General features: G+C 42.1%; 1 protein-coding gene across 1 annotated transcript in view; it reads right to left on the reverse strand.

Annotated features, from left to right (window-relative positions):
* Positions 1 to 22,547, reverse strand: part of SNX25 (sorting nexin 25) — an 89,265-nt gene that overhangs the window by 1,307 nt on the left and 65,411 nt on the right. The window contains exons 10-18 of the mRNA XM_063335807.1: positions 21,047 to 21,202; positions 17,288 to 17,419; positions 10,610 to 10,750; positions 9,903 to 10,016; positions 9,203 to 9,367; positions 4,372 to 4,489; positions 3,092 to 3,158; positions 1,678 to 1,859; positions 7 to 107 (exon numbers count right to left, since the gene is read on the reverse strand). Of these exons, the coding sequence (XP_063191877.1) occupies positions 7 to 107; positions 1,678 to 1,859; positions 3,092 to 3,158; positions 4,372 to 4,489; positions 9,203 to 9,367; positions 9,903 to 10,016; positions 10,610 to 10,750; positions 17,288 to 17,419; positions 21,047 to 21,202 (1,176 nt within the window). The remainder of the gene's footprint in view (positions 1 to 6; positions 108 to 1,677; positions 1,860 to 3,091; positions 3,159 to 4,371; positions 4,490 to 9,202; positions 9,368 to 9,902; positions 10,017 to 10,609; positions 10,751 to 17,287; positions 17,420 to 21,046; positions 21,203 to 22,547) is intronic.

Genomic DNA, 22,547 nt, shown 5'->3' on the forward strand with positions numbered 1-22,547 from the left:
ACTCACATAGAGTAGATGCTTGTTAGCCTTTCTCTCTTGCAACGCATTGAAGACTTTCACTACACCGTGACGGGCATTTTGTTGTCCAACAAGACTCTGCAGAGTATCTGCAACAAATGTTAATTCAGCTTCTGTTGTTTCACTCACGCGAGGCAAAACCTCCGTGGCTTCTGCCCTACTCCGTACCCACTGCCCATAAATACACCGGGAGGGGAAACAAAACCCCTGCACCTCACGGCACTGGGTTATACGATGCGTGGCCCCCATTCACCAACCTTTTAAAAACACACAGGGAATTAGGTTAAAAGATACCCTTATTCTCAAGTCACACAAGTTAAATAGTAGTGCATGCGTCTCAATGACAACATTTTAAGTGTTTTAATGTGATATATAGAATGCGTTTTCAATAGTTCACCTCGCAGAGTGGAGTCTAATATATTATTAAACCATTCGCTGAAACGCCTCTTCAGCCACAAAGACAGAACTCCTACAACAGCTAAAACAGATTTAGCACTTGAACTGCCTCAATCTTCACAGAAAATACTTCTCACAAGTAATCAGATAACTGCAAATCAATTGTTTACATTTTGGATTAAATTAGAGAATAAATAGCAATCCAATGTTTCATCATTAACTTCAGATGCATTCAACTGTGTCCTGACACAGGTCTCCTAACTCAGAAACAAACAAAGCCACAAACCAAACCCAGAGGCTATTCCAGGGAAGGAGGGGAGTATGGAGCAGAGAAAGTAAGCGGAGGGGTGTTTACACATCAAATGACGAATAATTTCCACACGCACCTGCTGCTATTTTTGCAGTTAAAGTTGATTAAACAACCTAATGCAAGGGGGTACAGGAGGTATCTCAGTGAAGCCATAAAATAGCTCATTGAAGTACATTCTATTCCTATGGAAGGGAGATAAGAAGCATTCAAATGATGTTTAAGTGCATTCCCAAGGGCTACAGAGGATGATTTTTGGTTCTTCCCAGTTAGGTGCCTTTGGGTTTACGTGATCTCTGAAGAGTCAGCATTATGTACCTGGGACACCCTGTCCTGTGAGCGGGTCGGGATGGAGCATCTCAGAAGGGTGCCCCAAAACCGCATGTGCTGAAGGGGAAGTGCCTGGGCTGGAAGGTAAGGACAGGCAAAGGAACGTCCTGGAAACCCCACTCAATCTAGGATGCTTCTGGACAGGCTGTGGGTCCTTCTAACATTCCATGTCCTGAAACCTCTTATCGGGAATAGACAGCACCACACAACACTGACGGCGTGGGGAGAGCTCCCTTTTCAATTTTGAAATACAAGAGGTAGAAGTACTTGGGGTGGTGCCGCTCTCCCTGTTTGGCAGGTAGTTCCAGGTGGCAGAACCAGCTGGTATTTGCTCTCAGAGAACCAGCAGAGAGCGTCTCGACTTCACTTAGATTCCTCCATGAATACTACAGACAGAAACAGAGCGATACTGGGTTTTGCATCCACGAAGAATACCCAGATCCATGCCCTTTACCAGACAGACAGGAGAGGCAAAGAGTAAGGCCAAAATTATCCTTATTTATGCAAATAACCATAATTTACAACTCTACAGGAAAAAAATCTAAAATGCGGCAAACAGTATTTGATTAACCAGTTTCCTGACTAGTTATTAAATCCGTGATTAATCAGAATGAAAGTGATCTCACCTGGAATGTTTTCAAGTAGTTTTTGCTGTGCTCTCTGTTTTGTCTCCTGCTTTTGTTCATCGCTCTTGGCTCTCGGTGGTGGTGCCAACTTTCCGTTCGGCCAAAAGGCATCTCGAAACACACCGATGTAGTAAACAAGCATTGGCTCACTGAACATCCAGTGTACAGTGTCACGGATTTGCCTGTAAAATGTAGAAAGGAGCACATCAGAGCTGGTCTTTCACATTTTATGCAGATTTATTCTTTTTACTCCTGAAAGCAGTGGAAGCGATGCTCGTTTTCATGTAATTATCCCATTTTTATCTTAGCCGATTCCACCAGCGTCACAGCAAGTTGTATTCAGCTCTGGGTGCTCTAGGATCTAGGTCACTCCAGATACCTGACTGAGATGTGGAGAAGGCTACGTTTCAATGTAATCCACAAACATATATTACAAATTACAAGTACTACACTGAAACTGGAGGTGATGCTGCTGCGCCTCTGCTCCGCTCTGGGGAGACCTCACCTGCAGTGCTGCCTCCAGCTCTGGGGCCACCAACAGCAGAAGCAGCGGGGCCAGAGGAGGACATGAATATGCTCAGAGGGCTGGAGCGCCCCTGCTGTGAGGACAGGCTGAGAGAGCTGGGGGGGTTCAGCCTGGAGAAGAGAAGGCTCCGGGGAGACCTTAGAGCCCCTTCCAGTCCCTAAAGGGGCTCCAGGAAAGCTGGGGAGGGACTCTGGATCAGGGAGGGGGGCCATAGGACAAGGGGGAATGGTTTTAAACTGCAAGAGGGAAGATTCAGATGAGATATTAGGAAGAAATTCTTTGCTGTGAGGGTGGTGAGCCCCTGGCCCAGGTTGCCCAGAGAAGCTGTGGCTGCCCCATCCCTGGAGGGGTTCAAGGCCAGGCTGGACGGGGCTTGGAGCAACCTGGGCTGGTGGGAGGTGTCCCTGCCCAGGGCAGGGGGTTGGAACAAGATGATCTTTAATGTCCGTTCCAACCCAAACCATTCTGTGATTCTATGATTTGAAAGAAATCCCTGAAAATGGAAACCAGGTGTGTTTCAGATCTGTCAAAAATTTCATGGGACTGCACGATAAAACACAAACCAATAAAAGCCGTTCAGAGCCACTCTGTCCAGAAAAACAAGACAGAAAGTAATTTTTGTTATATATCTATATAAATACAAAAATGAAATCCCATGAAATACTGCGTTCTTGCAAAAGCAAAGCCCTGTGTAGGGAAAAAAAAAAAGGAGAAGATTTACAAATTTGTGTCTTCTCTAATCAATATAATGTATTTGTCAATTGAGCTGTGGAAAACAAATGCAGATTATCATATACAACAGAACGTCCAGATTATTTTTTTTAGCAATTCTGCTTTCAGCCTTTTTTTCATAGAACAACAATGCAGGTTCAGTTAACAGCTACTTACTTGTTGATAGTTCTTCCAAAAGTGACTTGTACTAGTGCAATTAATGTTTTTCTGACCCACTTGAACACTAGAACAATGAAAAATGACAGAAAATAAAGATTAAGAGATTAATAACTTTAGGGAACCCATGATCATGTCCAAAATCTTCCCCGCTGCCCTCCCCACCCAAAAACCACCCCGCCCCTACAGTAAACATTCCTGTTATAACAAGATTTCACTAATTGTACATGGATCTCTTTTTCTTGACTGCTTTCCCTGCCCTGTTTGCTATATGATTTTTAACGCTTGCAGGTTACATAAACGTATCTGTAATATGCATTTGTAGTTTATACTGTGAACTTTTACGTTTAAGAATATTTCAAGTTTATTGAGCCATACACCTACCCCAAACCCCTTTTCTACTAGAAAAAAAGAAAACCCCTCAAAATTCACACCCTTTTCATGTCTATTAGTATAATGTTGTACACACAGCAGCATCATTACAATTCTGAAAACATTTTCACTCAAATAAACCAAGCAGTTCCTTTTCATGACAAATGAAGGAAACAAATGTGAGTGCTTCCTAGTAATTACTGGTTAATCTTTCCATCATGCTGTTCTCCATCAGCACGAGAAAGTCTATATTTGGAAGATACATCTGCCATTTCTGGAAGGTGCTGCATCTTGTAATAGTTACCCTGGAAATAATTTCATAGAGCATCAAGTGTGGCTGCACATTCAAATAGAAGCAAAAGTAGTTTTCTTTATTACCATCATTTAGTTACGTAAAGGAGGAAAAAAAAAAAAATTCTGGTACTGAAAGATGCCACAATTTTAGCATCTTTTCCACCATCCAAATTGTAGAACTAAAATGTGTACATAATACACTTAAAATAGACATTAAAATTACATTACTTTGTCAGTGACCTTCTGTAATAAAGCCATCTTTCCTTCCTTATAGTTCATACATTCTAACATGCAGCCTGTTTACAGAAAACATGCTTTTGTACTTTTCTGTTTTTCCCAGAATTTTTTTTAAATTAAAAACTTAAGAATATTGAAGGCAAATGCTCTCCCTGAGCAGTCATATTTTTACTGCCATTTTATATTAGAATTTCACTTTTGAATGAATGCACCAAAGCTATGAACTACTGCAGAACAGCTCTGTTCCAAACAAACCAGCTATGTAGATTGCCAGAACATTTCCACTTATTGAACTGGCAGAAAAATACGAATTACGAAGTGCCCCACGTTTCTTGGCCAACAGATTCCACTAGCAAATAAGCAGGTTTACAGCTTACTTCCTCGCAGCTCAAAAATCTCTCCAATCAGCATGAAACATGGTTCAGCAAGAGAGTCCCTTTTCCCATCCACCTCCTCTCCATAGTCCGACAGGTCACTATCCTCTTCCGTTTCTTCCTAGGAAGAGAGACACGACATGGGTAGGCACTGCAGTTCCCCACCCTCCTTCCAGAATGGATTTAATTACTCCCATGCCCTGGGGGAGAAGCACAGCCAGCCCGTGTAAGAAAGGGCACTGGAGCCACCGAACAGCAACCTCACAGGGATTTTGAAAAGAGATTGCACTTCCCACCGGACCACAGCGATGAGGACACGCTGCACTGCTGGAGTCATAACCACTGCTAGATCTTCTGCCTGCAGCCTTGCCCCAGTAAGCACCTCAATGTTGGGTGGATTTGCCCAGATTTGTGGGGTTCACTGCCTATACTGCCCTGCCAACATGAGCTGGGTAAGGGAAAGCAGGTGATGGAGCCATATACTGCCAGGAAGCAGGTGAGAGCTGTAAGGAGGAGGTGGCACTCAGAGGGGTTTGTGATTGCAAAGCCTCCTCTGACACACCACCTTGAAGGACATCCAGGATGGGGAGGTGTTCAAGGCCAGGCTGGATGGGGCTTTGAGCAACCTGGGCTGGTGGGAGGTGTCCCTGCCCAGGGCAGGGGAGTTGGAACAGATGATCTTTAATGTCCCTTCCAAACTAAACCATTTTATGATTCTATGAACCACCTCAGTTTTGGCCGTACCATTTATTCAAGAATGAAGAGCAGACAGCAGGTTGTTTCTCAGTGTCATGAAGATCTGCTTCAGCACCAGGACTACGCCACCTACTCATGGTAGCCAGCACATCCCTTTGCTTTCCTGGATTTTCCCCTGCCTGCCTGTGCTTAGAACAAAGCCGCAGTGAGGAGACGCGAGCCCGCTGAGGCTGGTGCATTGCCCCAGAATTCTGTTTCAGGAATGGTCAGAATGTTGTGCATACAGATTTTTTTTCCTCAGCTCTAGTTTTCAAAGAATCCATCATCTCTTCCTTTGCCTTTCTTTCTTCCTTATCATTCCATCATCTAACACTGTTGTGGGTTTTCTTTCCCCCCGCCCTCTCATCACCTAGTTTGGAAGACCTGCTTCATTGGCTCTATTTCTCTTGCATTATTTTGGTATCTTTCTTGACCTTATTCTTACAGTCACAATCGTTCAGTCAGCCCTTGCCTGTCATTTGACCCCTGCTATACAGAGAGCATCCTACAGTCCCTCAGCTGTACATCAGTTTGTCTTACTCCTTCCTCACACCTTCCAAATCCCACCTAAAGCCCATCATTGCTTTTGGGTACATTTCCAGTCCCTGACTCTTCTCCAGGCACGGCACTGCATAGCACTCTATGAATAGTGCTGCAATATGCCAACGTTTCTATATCCTGTACCCTTCGATTCCTGTGTCCCATATGGCATTTTCTCTAGCATCGCTCAAGCCGCTCCTTCTCTCCTCGTAACCAGAAAAACAAAAGAAAAAACCCCACCGCACTGAAGCAAACAATAAACGTCCACGTAGACTCCCCTGTTTACCAACTTCCACAGCTTGACGAGTCCCCAGCTTTTAAAGCTTTCTGCTAATGAACGGTGACTGAGGGCAGGGAACAAAAAGCCAAACCATACTGGCAAGAAATGCCACACAAGGAAACCACAAATCATTACCCATCTTACCACACAAGCACGCAAAGGGACTGATGATGAACCGAGTTCTCTCCAGAAAGAGAGACAGTCTAGAGCAAGCTCCAGTCCTGCTCATTATCTTCCTCTGGTTAATAGGCTTCTTGGCCCTTGGGTATTTTAATTATTCAAGAAATTATGTTTTCTCTAATTTTTCATAGTAGACATCATTCCACATTTTCATTAAGCACTTGGGCAACAGAACAGAAAATAAGCTTACTGAATTTGCAGGTGAGCTTACTGAATTTGGAGTTGAGCCCACAGGGTTTGATAAAGACAGATGCAAAGCAGCAATAACTCACTGTGCAAATGCGGGAAACGGAACAATTGATATTGATAATACTACAGAAAAAGACCCCAGGGCCATACTGCTGTGGAAGAGGCAAGTGTAACACCAGGACGTTTAAGCACAAACACTGTTTGACACACATAAAAAATTATTTTCATACATGGGAATAGGAAAACCTAGTGGGAGCATCATGTTTCAAATTTTAACTACATTTCCAAGAAAAATATGGATGATCAGAGAAGTCCAGAGCAAAACCGTAAGAACTAAATAAAACACAACCTAACAAAAACTAGGAGAAATTGGGGCTGCTCAGTGTAATAAATAAAAGAATAAAAGATGAAAGGACAGTAGTAACTCCCGATAACCAAGATGATCCTAACCCAAACTGTTTGGGTTTGCTGCAGAGAGGACAAGAGCCAGCGTGCTAAAGAAGGGAGATTTAGGTTAGACAGTACGAAGAGGTTTCTAACCATGAAGACAGCAGAAAACTGGGACACGCTGCCTTCCTTGGCCAGAGAACATCACTTTTTCAGAGGTTTAAAAACACGTTAGACCAACACAAGCCAAGAATTTTGTCCGTACAGTTGAGCCTGCTTGGAGAAGGGGGACAAACCCGACGACCTCTCCAAGGTCCCTGCTCTATTTTTTTTGCTGTTCCGTGAATCCTTTATCATTTAGAAAATGCAATAACAAGTGTATATTCTTACACCAGTGCTTTTTCTATCCTTTAACACTTCATAAACCTAAAAGCCCTTCTTCTAGATGATATCAACTGCATTTTTTTTCCTCTGATGTGGTTTTAGTTTTGAGAGCTAAGGGATATGTTCTAAAGCTAGCCCTGTCCAAGGAGATCTGAAATTGCTGCAATATCTAATCTTGAAAACAGCACTCAAGAGGTAATATTGTTGCTGTAACACATATTTGAAAAGCGTGAGATGAAACATAAAGGGCAAAGAGAGAGCTGTACGAGAGCATTCCCTTCTACAAAGTCCAAAATACAAACTAAACCAGGAATTCTTAGTTACAAAGAGAACACAACTGTAACAGCTTTGTAATGTGTGCTTTAACACAACTAACTTCATTAATGACCTTGTACCAAACAATTTAATCCTAGTTGAACTGCCTTAGTAAATTCTCCAAAATGCTATCACTGGGCAAGACTGAGCTGATCTAAAGCTCACGCTGAAAAACAAGGGTGTCCAAGAAAAATGAGAGCTGATCCCAGACCTCCTCACAATTCCCCTCCCTCCACTTAATTTTATCATTATTTTTAAACTAAGACAAAAGTTTGGCATACTGAATTCAGTGGGTGTAACAGTTTCCTACACCCACTCCATATGTATTCTCTTGTCCCATCTTATGTTTAAGCTTAGGGGAGGAGGGGAGAGGGGAGGGAAGGTGGACGTGAAGCGGGATGGTCTTTGCCTGCATTTGCACAGTGCCCGGCATAATACAGTCTAGCCAAAATTCAATTCCTAATCCCACAAGTAACAAAACAAGTAAGAAACAGCATTAAATTTAAACTAAGAAGTTGTGATCTAACTCCTCTGTTGCCACATTCTCTGTGCGTTTGTTGCTCTCCTTCCTTCCCGCTTCTTCAGTACCAGTTGCTTCATTTCTGCTTCATTTCTTTGTTCTCTCTCCTCTCTCACGCACTCTCATTACAAACTCCCTTTCCTTCTCCCACATTTCCTAACTCTCTCCTCCTACACACTCGCCATAATACAATATACATGCGGTCTGGCTTTTTTCTTGAGGATGTTTTTCAATTAAATAGCGAAATACAACTAGCTTCATGCTTCTATGCTTTTATGCTACTTCTACCTGACAGTCACTTTAGTGAACACACTTTTGTTTTTAGAATTGCAGTACTTCTATTGAAGTGTAAAATCAGTTTCTCAAACTTACTTATATTTATTACTCTGAAATGAGACATGCATTCAGCACCTACATGCAAATGGAGTGCAATTTTTAAAAATTAAAATACATAGGATTTTCTTATCCCAGAGAGATGCAAGACCACCTTTTTGCCTATTAACAGGCTAGAACTGTACAAGTTGCCCAAACCCCATTTATCCTGCAGAAGGATCATTCACTGCAGACAACTACGGCACGTAAGAAAAGAATTATTTTGTATAAGGTATTAACTAAAAAGGGGAACAGAAACCGTTCCTTGGAAGCTGCATATCCGCAACATGAACCACACAGAATAGAGAGCCATGGAATTACGGTCAATTTTAGTCAATGAGCTATTTTAGTCACTAATCTATTCTTCACTGCATTTTGAAATACAATGCTTTTTTATGACTTAGTATCAAATTCTCCAACTGACTGGCCCATATGGGCTCCTGCCTGTATTTGCAAATTCCCTCGGCAAGCCTGTACCGTTTGCCAAAATTCTTTATCAAAACTAGCTTTGCTTCAGACGTTGTCCAGAAATTATTAAGAACACACAGCTGTTCCCTGCTAAGAGAAGCTTCTGAATAGAGAATTATTTTTACACCCTCTGAAATACACGTGTCAAAAGCACAAAAAGTGGGAAATTCTGCTATAAAAAATAAACAATCCCACATGGACTGCAATTCATTTACTTGTGATAGGTTACCCATTTGCCTATATATATTTATCAAAGGGCAGGAAACTTATGGTATTAATAAACACCTTTTAAATTCGTAGACAGTACTTATTTCTGACTCTTTGATCAGCTACAGTAAATTAAAAGTGACCTTTGGAAATGCCTTCCAATATTACCTGCCATTCAAATGCATTATATTAATGGCTCTCCCCGCTTACTTTGGGTAAGTAATTAAATTTGGGAAGATTACTTTTCTACCACTTACCTCCTGATGAGAAAACAAATCACCAGGAAGTCGTTCCAGAAATGAGGAGAGTGAAAAAGATGACTTCTTTCCTTGCACATCAATAACTTTGAGGTGCTCCGGGGAAGGGCTCAAGAAGGCATAAAGTGCTTCACTCTGGCAGAGTCTTTCATCAGAGAGCAATTTCTGTGAAAGAAAAATAATGACAGAAACAACACATCAATTAAATGTTTCTTGTTAAGGAACGAGATGTGTCAGGCCATCCAGTAAGACTGATTGAGACATGGCTCAGAGGTACAGTGAGAGAAAAAAATTAAACCATGTCTCACAAAGACACTTCAAAGATACTTTAAGAAGCTATTTCTAAAATATTGGAAGTAATAAGATTAAAGTTTTCAATTTTATAACTTTCTTTTTAGAAGTTCTAATTTGTAAGAAATTTATTGTGAAGCATTATAGTTAAAAGTGGCAATTACAGGATTCATTATTTACTATTTATTCATTAACCAAAGTTTAAATTAACTTACCACTAGAGGAATGGTTACTATCAGCCAAACTCATCTCAACTTCAGGCATTTTAGACATCTGTAGGGTCAAACCTTACATCTGACCCATTTGTTCTAGGCTCTCTCTTTAGTCAAGAGAGAGACAACATCCACTCCAGAAGCATGATTCAATTCGCCTGTTTGGACACCTGATGGTTTGGCCTGTGTTTTCTTACCTGCAGAAAGTTATTAAGCTGGTTCTTGGATTTCTCCATGAATTTCTGGTCTATGGATTTGAAGGGCAGCTTGCTGAGGGAAGGCAACTGTACTTTCTTTAATGAGGGAAAACACTGTGTAGCAGAAAGGAGAGCTCACTCAACATACATGTGCAGAAAAACACAGGTGGTTCAGAATGGAAATTAAAAGACTCCTTTGTACTCTCATCTCCTTCCCACACCCCTCTCACCACCTCAAAAAACACCTTCCCTTACCCACTGTGGGCTGACACATCTAAAGCCTTTCCCTTCCCACCACCATCATTATCGACCCCTTAGCAGACAGAAAGGTTAAAGCACTGTAAAAGGAAACCTTCTCTGTCCCCAAAAGCCGTGTTTTCTAATACCTCCCTGGAAGCCACCGACAAAATCTAGTTTTTAAAGCAAGCTCTTGCATGACGGTGCAGAGCATATACCATTTTGACATTGGGTTAGTCCAGTAAAACATTCATTATTAAGGAAAAAAAAAAGTTCTGAACAAGTTTTATAAGCATCTGGCAGAGGCCAGAAGTATGCAGATAGAAAACTACCTCTAAAAGGCTGAAAGCTAAAAGGCTGGAATAAAAACTGGTAATATTAAATTTTTATCTGGTTTTCCCCTCTCCAAGCATCATTCTGACAAATTTTAGCAATTTGCATCTTCTCCCTCCCCTAACCGGGATTCATACCTCACTGAGTTTCCGGTGTAGGTTCTGAAACTCACTGAGCTTCCTGGGAACAGTCCAGTTCTTAGTTTCGGCTCCACCAACTTCTTGTAAACTCACCATGACAGAGTAACAGGGCACTTGTTCTCCATTCTCTTCTAAAACCTTGTAGGGAAGAAACCAACAGACAAGGTATGCTACTTTGAAAGCAAACGATGGAACATTTGGGCTGCTGGATGACTGACTTGCGAATGATGTCGTCATCATTGTCCCATGCTTCTCTTGCAGTTTGAAGGCTACACATGGAGCAATACCCTTAATGGGCTAAACTTTACCCAAAATCCTATGTCAGTCCTGGATCGGGCCTGCAGCTAGCCACTATAACACTTTACACATAGCTCTGCAATGCTGTCCATCGGCTATCAGATCTCTCTGACGTGTCTTCTTCAAACTCCTCCTCTAGTGGGAGGTGTCCCTGCCCATGGCAGGGGCTTGGAGCAAGGTGATCTTTAAGGTCCCTTCCAACCCAAACCATTCTATGATTCTATGAAACAGTTGCGTGTATAATTTCAGTTTTTACGGTACCTACCATGTAGCTTTCTGATTACTTGTCAAGACTTCATCCCTCCCGCCTGCCTTTTCCCGACTGTTCTCCCACTATTCCCACGCTTCATGGGTGCTGGCTCAGAGCGACTTCTCTGCTGACTTGAGCTATTCTGCACGCACAGGACACGCGGTATCCCTGCAGTGTTATTTCCAAGGGGCTCACAACTTTCCAAAAATACTAATGAATCCGGCTGTACAACGGCCAGAGGAAGGAGGAGCGATTAACCACATTGTGCAAATGGGAAAAGTACAGCAAAGAAGTTAAACGATTTTTCTTGAGACAACAGCAGCAGTGTGACCATATTATTTCTTAATTTGATGAGCCACCCAGAATTTCACTTTTACGTCCTAATGGTAACGGATTTTTTTTTACTTATTTTAAAGAGACAGCCAAATAGATTATGAAAGGCAAATAAGGGAAATGCCTGAAATACATAGCTTCCCCCCCACACCCCGAGTCAAACTCTCAAATGCTTGTCTGAATATACATGCAAATAACAGAACGGTAATTATCAAATGCCACTCTCACACAATCTTTTTGAGAAAAACAATAATTTTTAAGCTTTTGGGGGTGGGTTTTTAAAGAATGTTTAACTAATCCAATTAGGGTAAGACTAAACTTTAAAATTCATAAAATTATGACACATTTTCTGAGAAGCCTGTAGAGGTCTGACAACACAATGCTAGTGACAGATAATTTAACAAACGGCTACATCATCATTGTAAAAGACACACAGCTAAAATGTATCTTCATATTTTATATCTGCTCAGAGCTGCCAGAGAGCCACGGAGAATATTCCCTGCGGTGCACTGCTCCTAAAGCTGCACATGGACCACTGGGAAACCCGATCTGAAGGCCTGTGTTTCACATCTTGTTGTAAAAAGAGCTGCAGCAGCACCCGGACAGAATACAAAGCACCAGTCGGAACGTCTGAAAACGTGCCTGGTTCCCAGCACAGCTATTTGGGGAACTGCCTTTCTCCTGCCAGACTACTGCAGAAAGAGATGCTTGAATGGCCTCCAAAATGAAGGTCAGAGGGATCTGGCACAGAGGGATCTCCTGGGACAGTCCCTGCCCTGTCTACGCCTGAGCCGGACGGGGTTTGTGTTTGCAGGTGACTCACAAACACCTCCTGGCAGCCGCTGTTCAAAACTGGGAGATCACTGCTGAAAATGCTGATTTGAGTCATGCGCATCACTTGCCATTGCACATTCATCCCCAGGGCAGGGATTTGCATGTGCATAGGGTCGTCTGAACTTTAGTTGTCAGGAGAGAGTCACCCCTCCGGAAGGACAGCCTCAAAATGGAAGGACTTAATACTCCATGCTTTCAAGTTAGGATCCACGTGCAAAATCATTTAAATTCTAATTACTAGATGGAGACACATTTCAACTTCCTTCAAATACCCTTATATAAATATCTGAAAGTCTTCAGGATCTTCTTAAGAAAGCAAAATTTTTGACGAACTTAAGTACTTGTGTATTTGTTTTTCCAAATTAATGAGTCAACTGGAAAATGCACAGAAAAATGGGATGTTAGTGGGGTCTTCTAAACCAGGAGTTCTAGTCCTTTGCTGTGGCAGGCACCATACAACTGCTATCATGAATGAATTCAAACTCGTGAACCAATTGGTTTTTTCCATCCCTGTTAGACTAAAAGTCTGCTCTAGACCCTCACCCCGGTGATTGGAAGTTTCCTTTCAATTTCCAAACTCGTTCCCCACTTATTCCAACAACTCTTCACCCCTCCCTTATGTTTTCCCATATTGAGGTGTTTTTATAGACAGCCTTATTCCTCAGAGTCTCCCTTTTGCTAAGCTAAGCAAACGAACGGGCTCTCACAATCAGGTCTCACGGGAGAAGCTCCTCATTCAATCCATTCTATTCCCCCCTTCTCAAACGGAATGGCCCGGCACCTCCAGAGCAACTGTAACACTTTGCCTTGAATGGAAGCTCCTCTCCTGATGTATCCGAGGGCCACATTTGCCTTTTTCACACCTGCAGCCTACTCAAGCCATCTTGCACATCTGATAAGGCACCAGCGTACCTACTGGTTCCAGCCAAAAGGAGTTCCAACAGGTCAGAGACGAAGCCCAGAGTTCCTGCCAAATGCCAAACCTCACATCCCATGCTGTGAGATTTCACTGCACGTCTACTACTCCCATCCTAAAAATCATCCAGTTCTTTCTGAGAACCATCCTAACCCCCTTCCAGCTCTGATTCTTCATGAGCATAAACTTAACATTTGTGCTCTGGTTTGGTTTTCCAAGTCCAAAGGTCCTGTGATAGTCTCAGCCCCGATCGTTTCATGGCACTGGCAAGGGCTCCCAGAATTAGCCCCTAGGGTGGCATTTCCACAAGTCTCCTCCTCAGCCCTTTCTCAGCCCCTTTCCTCAAGCTTACGCACGAGTCTTTCCGGTTATTCACTGTGATTTACCTGGCAAGGACAGAATCAGCTGTCAAGTATTCAAAGGGGCTTCAGGCTATTGGGTTTTGATATTATTTTTTTTTTTTGCATAGGCATCAACTCCATAGCCTCAAAACAACACGAAGAGCAGTTATTTCAGAATTTACTGTTCGCGAGCATGCTATAGATACCTAGTCCACAAAGGGTAAAGATTTCTACCTTCTCCCTATGAGGCACAAAGTCCCAAAATGGATAGAGAGAGATAGGAACCCAAAGTGGACAGAGAGAGATAGGAACAAGGATGCTGACACACCTACATCCATTAATAAAATCTACAAGGTGCACGCCAGAGGTGAGCATCTCTTACCAGGGTGTGTGGTGCGGTAACAGTAAGAAACATTGAATGAAATATTGCAAAAAGAAATTAAGAACAAATATTATTAACTACTTTCCAGGAGAAGCTATAGCTATTAGCTGCACTAGGTAAAAATGTAAATTTAACATTAGCAAAACCCGTAATAATAGTTCAGTAAAGTACCAAGCTGCCAAGGAAAGCCATTGAATCACCCATTAGAAGCACTAGGGTTGGTCCAAACATCCTTCAGGAATGATTAACAAAAATTAGCCCAGTCATTAAGCCAATGAAGAACTGTGTGACTCACCACAAACCTCCTTCAGTCAGAGCGGCTCTCTGAAACAGCCCACCCGAGCTGTGCAGCAGCGAAAGAGGGGCTAACCAGAATGCTGTTAAAAAAAAGTCCCTTAAAAGCCCCTTTTAAACATAGAAAGACTACACAAGAAGGTACATTGGGCACACCGTTGTTTTCCTCAATTCACAGAAAGCTAATTTTCTTAACTGCCACTGAGCTAAAACATCCTAAATTCCAAGACATTTAAATGAGTAAGACAAGCTATTTTTTCATCTTATTCAAACCTGCAAACTCCATTCCTTATGAAAGTAATAGATTCTAAAAAAGATGTTATGCTCTGAAACAAGTCTTTTTTCTTTGGACAGAGAAGACGGAACATCTGTTAAAATATAAAATCATACAAGGTCGAAACCATTAAAGCGATAGAGCAGGTTAGGTTACATAGATACAATTTTTATACCTGCTGGTATGGGGGGAATATACCTGTCGTGGGGAAGCGACCTGCAGAATTAGATCAGTTCTTGTAAGGAGTCCCCTCCTTCTGCATGTTCCTACTGCCTTTTTTTCAGCCTCTGCCAACCAGCTAGAATACCCAGTCTCCAAAGACGGTTTTATCAGAAATATCAGTTACCAAAAGACACCTGTAGGTTATACCGGATACATTGATTTTATTATTATTTTTTTTTAAGTATTTCACACACACACAGAGCCAGTGCATTTATATGACTCAAAACTACAAAGACTGAAAGTTTCAAGCTAAGAGAGTACAAACAAGTTTGGACACGCAGTTTTTTTCCCCCAATTCTAGTGTTTTTGGCATTATCTATTAACTGTTTTAGTAAATCAGTTTAAAAGGTCAATGACAGGCTATTACACTTTCAGCTCAAATTCTACAGCAAAATTTACTTTTATGAAGCTTTTCTGGAAAAAACCATAGGGCCACCTAGTTTTTCTCTCCCTAAAATCAGAGCGCTACATGCTCGGATTAGCAACAGCATATTCTGCAGATGGGAAGACAAAGTCACCTACTCATACCCCCTAAAATCATCAACTGCAGGCAGAACATTCCCGAGCAATTCATTAACATGGGTAACTACAACATTAATGTTTTCTCCAGCCTACCCTTTGAAGCACAGAGCTGCAAACAGCACAGTTAATGCAAGCCTACATTTAATTATCTAATCCAGTTCTACTTTGTAAGTTATAGTTAAGGCAGCAAGTCATGAGAAGCCTCTCCCAACCTCTTATTTAGCCGAACCGCCTTCTCATACGGTCACAAGGGAGCTGCTGGGCAGTTCCGCCTGCTGCCCCTCACCAGAAAGCTGCTGTTCTGCAGTTTTGCTGCGCACAGTATTGCCGGTTTTAAAAAAAAAAAAAAAAAAAAACCAAACAAAAACAACCAGACTTCAAAAAGCTACAGAGAACTCTTAAAGACAACTTAAGAGCTTCACTGTTCCCAACGGTGTCACCTGCAAACAGCATTAAAACAACAAACCTAGATATTTACACATTGAGAAAGTGCTCTTCATTTTCAGAAAAGGGCACCGTAAGTTTTTAACTTGTTGGATTTATTTCTCCTTTTACAGAAAATGAGTTTAACTGTTGACAGATCTATCAGCAGTTTGAAAGAGCTCAAGACACAACCAAATAAACTCAACAGCACATAATTTTTTCTTGCAAGAAAAAAAAAATTACCTCAAGGAAACTACTTATACAGGGAACATTTTCTTAGTAACACAGGAAGGCAAGCCAGTAGAGATCCAATTAATCTTTAATTCCCTGAAGTGATGCTGTCAAGAAGATTGCTTATGTACGGTGGGAGCCTACAGTTACTACATAACAAGCATTTAGTGGGTTCCTTTCACGGCAATTGTTAATAGAAAGCCATGAGATCATAACGCTTTTTGTTTCCATTATTTTTTTTATATATTCATTCTACAATTGCCTGCCCAGGCCCAAACAGAAGTGCAGAACAAGACTCAAAAAAAAAAAAAGAAGAAAATGTAACTTCCCTTTCAACTTACTCACAGATTTAAAGCACTTTCTGGATATTCTAGTCCCTTGAAACTGTACTGCCGTTAAATACAATAATACGAACCACAAAAAGTGTAAGTACTGCATCTTAGAGACATAGCAGACACGCAACTGCACCCAAGCGTGATAGTGTGGTAATACAACAAGAGACAGTTCTCATGAGAACAATGCCCCTAAGGTAGCAAATTACTTTACCCAGTGCCAAAACAAGATCACATATACGCAGGTATTTTTATAACTCCATTACAACAGTGTCTGAGGACTAGAAATTTTCTATATGCACCATAGTTGTCACTGGGGAAACAGAGGAGATCAGAAGAGGTGAGGTTAGGGTCCCGTCCCCCCATACCCCACCCCCACCCCCCCATAAATATGAAGTATACACAGTGTACACAAAGGTATAAGGAAAGCATATACAGGTTTTTATTCTTCTCTTCATGCAAGTTTAAACTGACCCAGGAGATAAAAAGCTCTTGTTAGACCCCACCAGGAGTACTGCATGCAGCTCTGGTGTCCTCAGCACAAGAAAGACATGGACCTATTGGAATGGGTTCAGCGGAGGGCCACGAAGATGACCAGAGGGCTGGAGCCCCTCTGCTGTGAGGACAGGCTGAGAGAGTTGGGGGGGTTCAGCCTGGAGAACAGAAGGCTCCAGGGAGACATTAGAGCCCCTTCCAGTCCCTGAAGCTGGAAAGCTGGGGAGGGACTCTGGATCAGGGAGGGGAGCCATAGGACAAGGGGGAATGGTTTTAAACTGGAAAAGGGGAGATTTAGATTGGATATTAAGAAGAAATTATGTGCTGTGAGGGTGGTGAGCCCCTGGCCCAGGCTGCCCAGAGAAGCTGTGGCTGCCCCATCCCTGGAGAGGTTCAAGGCCAGGCTGGACGGGGCTTGGAGCAACCTGGTCTGGTGGGAGGTGTCCCTGCCCAGGGCAGGGGGGTGCAACTAGGTGGTCTTTAAGGTCCCTTCCAATCCAAACCATTCTATGACATAAAAAACCCCTACCTCGCCTGAGACAATGAAGGCTTTCCACATGCCAAGATTCTCACACCACCAGTCTGTTCTTGCAATGTGCAGCTGAAGGTCATTATGCTCTCTCTCCATCAGAGTAATTTCATCCTTCAGCTTCGAAACAATCTGCGGAGGAAAGTTTATCGATTACAAACAGTAAGAAAACGCTTGTGCAACATGCCTAGTTGTGGCTTTAGGGACACTATGCAGAAAGAAGAAAAGGCACAAACACAGGGAGAGAAAACAATTCACATGGAAAAAAGTAATTGTGAGAGAATCCACGATGCCTCTTATAAACTTGTAGAATACGCAGTAATCTTAAAGGTCACCCCTGCTACTAAAATAAAAAACAAGTTATAAAGACATGTTACTATCACACTATCAGCATAAAAGGCACTTTAGATGGGATTATATATTGCGCCCATATAGTACAAATTATATGTTTTATACAAACTTGAAATAGTGTTACTGAACACATCCTCCTCACCATTTTCAGATATATATGATGCAACCAAGCACCTGGGAACAGACTTCACTTCTAGGAACTTAGTTATGTTAACAATCACTCGGGAAGTTACCACTTAATTCATTTTAGTTTTGGAAAGGGAAGGATTTATTATTGTAGAAAGCACACATTTAAAAAAGATGTTCCCATCAAGACATAAGCTCACTGTCATAAAGGACAAGTATCTCATCACATCAGCAAAAAAATAAGTAATCACACACACTACCAGGAGACTGTATGACAAGGTGGAAGCATACATAAAACGTGACATTAGAAGCACAGCAAAAGCAGCTGACACTTTTTTTAAAAAAAATATGATATATCACATAGTCAAATTTATGACTCTTAGTTGTAGAACTTGCACCACAAGTGGTACATTCTACAGGGCTACAGCCATGCAGTCTTTTTCAGAGTTTTTGTCTCATGTAAGATGTAAAACATTATTTACACAACAGCAATATAACAGCTTTTTAGCATGTACCTTCAGAATAATTTTGTATTTTATTTACTATCGACATACAGATTGCTCTGCAGTCACCTTACACAAACTCCTATAAGTGGCATCCAGGAACAACTGATAAATAAGGAAGAACTGCTAAGGTTTCATCATAACTAAATAGCTGCTATGCTTATAAAACAAATACCGAGACTTTATACTGATCTATTTTATTATTCTGTTTCAAAGATGTATATATTTTCAAAGACAAAGAATATTTTAGGAGAAAAAAAAAAAACAGAGGGAAAACCCCACTACTTTAGAAGGGGTACAATCCCCGGCTCCCCAACAGCTTAGGTACATAGAGAGAATAGAGCTACCATTTCTCCAGAAGACAGAGGAACATACAAGTGACGCATCCATGTGAATACAACAATATACCAAGGTTTAGTTATGTAATACTTTTTATTTCAAAGAAACAAGTGGTATGGCTTCACTCACACATACACAAACATACCCACTCTTGTTTAGTACTTGTTTTGTACTTCAAATTCTTTTTGCCCGTGGCAGAAATTTTAACTGAAAACCTAGTTTTAAGAGCACCTCTTACAGTTTCTCAAAGTCAGTTTTATGTTCGCTCCTGGTACAGATCCACTGGAAATACGAAAGATCTGAACAAGTTAACATAAAATCCCTCCAACTTCCACATAATTCCTGGTAGAGAAGGAAGCAGTCTTCTGTTCAGTAAAGCCCCGTGTAATTTCAATAATTGTGTCACAGTTTTGATTGAAAAAAAACAACCACGCTTAGCAAGCACTAGAAAGTGCTCTAGGTGGGGAACGTTAAGGTTTTGTTTTGCTACTGAGGATGACAAGGTTGAACTCTAGAAAGAACGTGGTCCCTGCACATCGACTGTGGCTGCACAGGATGCATGAGACTGGACTCACCGCCGCTGAGCCTGGGGCACGAGACACCCACCGAAGGTGGCACCACAGTCACAGACCTCCAAAGATCAAGCTGTCTTCTATGGCAGTGGGCCTTCTACGTCAGCGCCATTACCCGAGACTCCCTGTCATCTTTTCATGTCATCTTTGCTACTCTTTATATTACACAGAAAGGACAGAAGTAAGACTGCTCCCTACAGAGCTTTTTTCTTTTAAAATTAGCAGCATTCCAGGTGCAACTCCAACGAGCAGCTTTCTCCCTTGACTGACTGGCATCCGAGCTGCACGGTGCTAGGAGCCACCTAACCATGTACATACGTGTTTTGTATGGGTCTCACAGCAGGGGCATTCAAAAAGAGAAAACAAACAGCCCAGGAACAGCTTGAGGTTAAAAAAATTCATACAAAATGTGCGTGACGTTCTCCTTCCTATGGCACAAAACCGTGGAATTTTTAGACACATTTTTTACTTCATATGACCAAGAACCAAATTTTTACCTGCCACGTCCAGAGGAGAAAAAATAAAGTCCCTGTGACAAAGTGCTCTCAATCCTAACTATCCATTTAAAAGCTTCACAGGTAAACTGCAGTAATACTGGCATTAAAAAGAAAAAAAAAAAAAAATAAAGTGACACATCTGCCCTCTTACCACTCTGAACAGTAGTGGCTGGATGACAAATAAGAGGTATCTTCTGCCAGCTGAGGCCACACAGACACATAGAGCACAGCAGCTGTGAGCGGGACACCCCAGAACAGCTGGGGACACATTTCCCGCTGTCGGCAGCAACCCCTGGCAGAAGGGGGAGGTGAAGGGACAGAGGGAGCGAAGCCAGCCAGGGTGACCCCAAACGCTACTGTTCGCGTCGTTCTCTTAGAGGCAGCCATCCCCAGGGCTGGGGCAGCAGAGAGTGCGCGGGGTGTCACCTTCTGTGCAGGCCAGCATCTTAGCACTCACCCTCAGTGAGGGGACGAAGAACCCAGGTCCTGAGCAATGGCTAATGCCCAGGCACATTTTTGCCATCCCTTGCAGGAGCTCATTTTAGGGAGACGCCTTGGCTACTTGTTTGCCTCATCCACCATCTATCATTCGCAACCAACCTCATGACACCGGAAAAGCTCGGCCCAGCTGCGTCTGAACAACAGTCCTGTAACATCATCCCAGTCAGCAATGCAAATGAGTTGGCCTAAGCCAAATGCAAATCACTTGCTTCTGCCTGAATGTGTTCTTAGATTGCTTAACTGGTACACTTTGCAAAGAGGAAGAGAGACTTTTTATCCAAACCCAGAGAACCAAAGTTTTGTACCCCTCAGAATTGTTAGCTTGATGAAAGCGTGCCCTGCAGATTTCTTCTAGCTCCTTCTAAAGGAAATCAGTCACTTTCATAGGTTTGGGGTTTCCCCCCCGCCCTCTTTATTTGAGCAAGCCAGTCACAACCGTAATTATGAAATGTGCTGTGCTATTTCAAAGCCAGCAGAGGGAGCGGAAGTTAAACCAGCACATCCTGCGCTGCAGTGCTGCGGCAGGGACACCCACAAGCTGCCACAAAGGATTACACAGATGCAGGTGGGTAGAGACGGAAGGAAGAAATACTACTTGGCACCAACAAAGCAGCAAGACCACGGGGAGAAAGATCGTTATTCTATGAAAAACAAAGGAGTATAAATCATATTTGCCATTTTAGTTACAACAGCTTTAAAAAAAATGGAAAAAAATAAGCAATTAAAACTAAGCTCTGAGGTCACTTTCTATAACAGGCTGATTGAAATAGCAATCTGACCTGTCCGAAAAGAGCCTGAGACAACTGGATATTACACAAACACACACATCATATGTATTTTAGGAAGACCAAAGACACTAAAGCTACTGACCTTTTTGTCGGGTTTTGGTGAATTACATATGGAATTTAGAGCCTGTTTCTTGTACTCAAGTTTGTCATTTAGTTGGCGAAGTTTATTCACAGCGTAACTGGCCTGTTCGTTAATTCTTGTGCTGCATTCTTCAGTAGCTTCTTCACAACCTTGGCTCTAGGAATAGAGGACAGAAGTGACTGCATCGCTAATATGAAAAAGGAGACAGTTATTGTTTGCTCCATAACCATGTTCTGTATAAGAACACTTATTCTCGATACAGACCAAAATGAAGGTATAACAGATTCTAACAGATATTCCAACCACCAGATCCAACATGAAAAATAAGCCTGTTACGAACAAAAAGCAATGGACAAAGCCTCATTACCATTTATACTACAGCTCTTTGGCAGCTCTTGCCAACTGTGTAAAATGACCTTCAAGCTAAGGCTTTAGTGTAAACGAGAGGAAGAATCAAAAGTTTATTTTAAAAGCAGCAACAGCTTAATAGTCATCACCAATATTCAGAGCCAGATAGAAAAGCAAATACTTAGCTCAGAGCTGAAAGATAAGGGGGGAGCACACCAAAAAAACCCTTCAGTTCTAACAAACAGTCCTGCCTCCCACAAGCCTTCATGAAACAGATTTGTCAGCCCGCAGAACAATCTAAACCTAATCCTTTCTCTTCATAAACAGATTTTACTGCTGTTTTTAGAAGTGTTAATAAAAATGTGTTAAAAGCACATACGCATTACCCTAAACTCATAAATCATTTTCCTATACTCATTCAGACAAACCAATAGCTTTTTCCATCTTGTGTACTACAGGCACGCCAAAAAAAACCCAGAAGGCTTCGCACCTTTCCGTGACATTCTCTTTAACACCTTTTGGCATTTGCCTCGGCCTCCCCCTTCTTACTGTACTTCCCCAAATAGGCACGAAGACCTTGAGATGCAGTAAACACAGCACCGTGATGTTACCGTTGCCACGTTCAAAGATCTTCAAGGTCTGCTTGTGACTGAATATATCTAAATGTATCTGTGGGAAGCTATGAATCTAGTCTCATGAAGCAGAGCTCTGTGTCATTTAACCATATTCCCACTGAGAAGGCTGTATCTTTATCTAATTAACAAAAAGCTAACAGAAATAAGTCTGTACTAAATTCTGTGAGTTTTAGAGGAGACAATCCTACTGGAAGTTCTGCAGTATTTTACCTCTTAGTAAAAAAGTCTGAAGAGATACAGTAGCAAAAATAATCAATCTCCTTCGTGTGATCCTCGTAAGGGAGGATACCGTAAGTCAGGAGTTCTAAGCAAAGAAATCCATGCCCTTTTCCAGCTCTGCATTTGCCTGCTATGTGGCTGAATAAATATCGTTATTTCTATGCTCTGTCCTTGCTTCTGTCTGTTCTGCAGCGACTGTAAACTCCTCAGCTCAGAGACTGCCTCCTGGCATGTGTACGGTGCTCAGCTCACCGAAGGTGGTGGTTGTCCCCTGGCACTACAATAATACTAATACTACT

The sequence above is a fragment of the Chroicocephalus ridibundus genome, chromosome 5 (assembly GCF_963924245.1).
Source record: "Chroicocephalus ridibundus chromosome 5, bChrRid1.1, whole genome shotgun sequence".
NCBI lineage: Eukaryota > Metazoa > Chordata > Aves > Charadriiformes > Laridae > Chroicocephalus > Chroicocephalus ridibundus.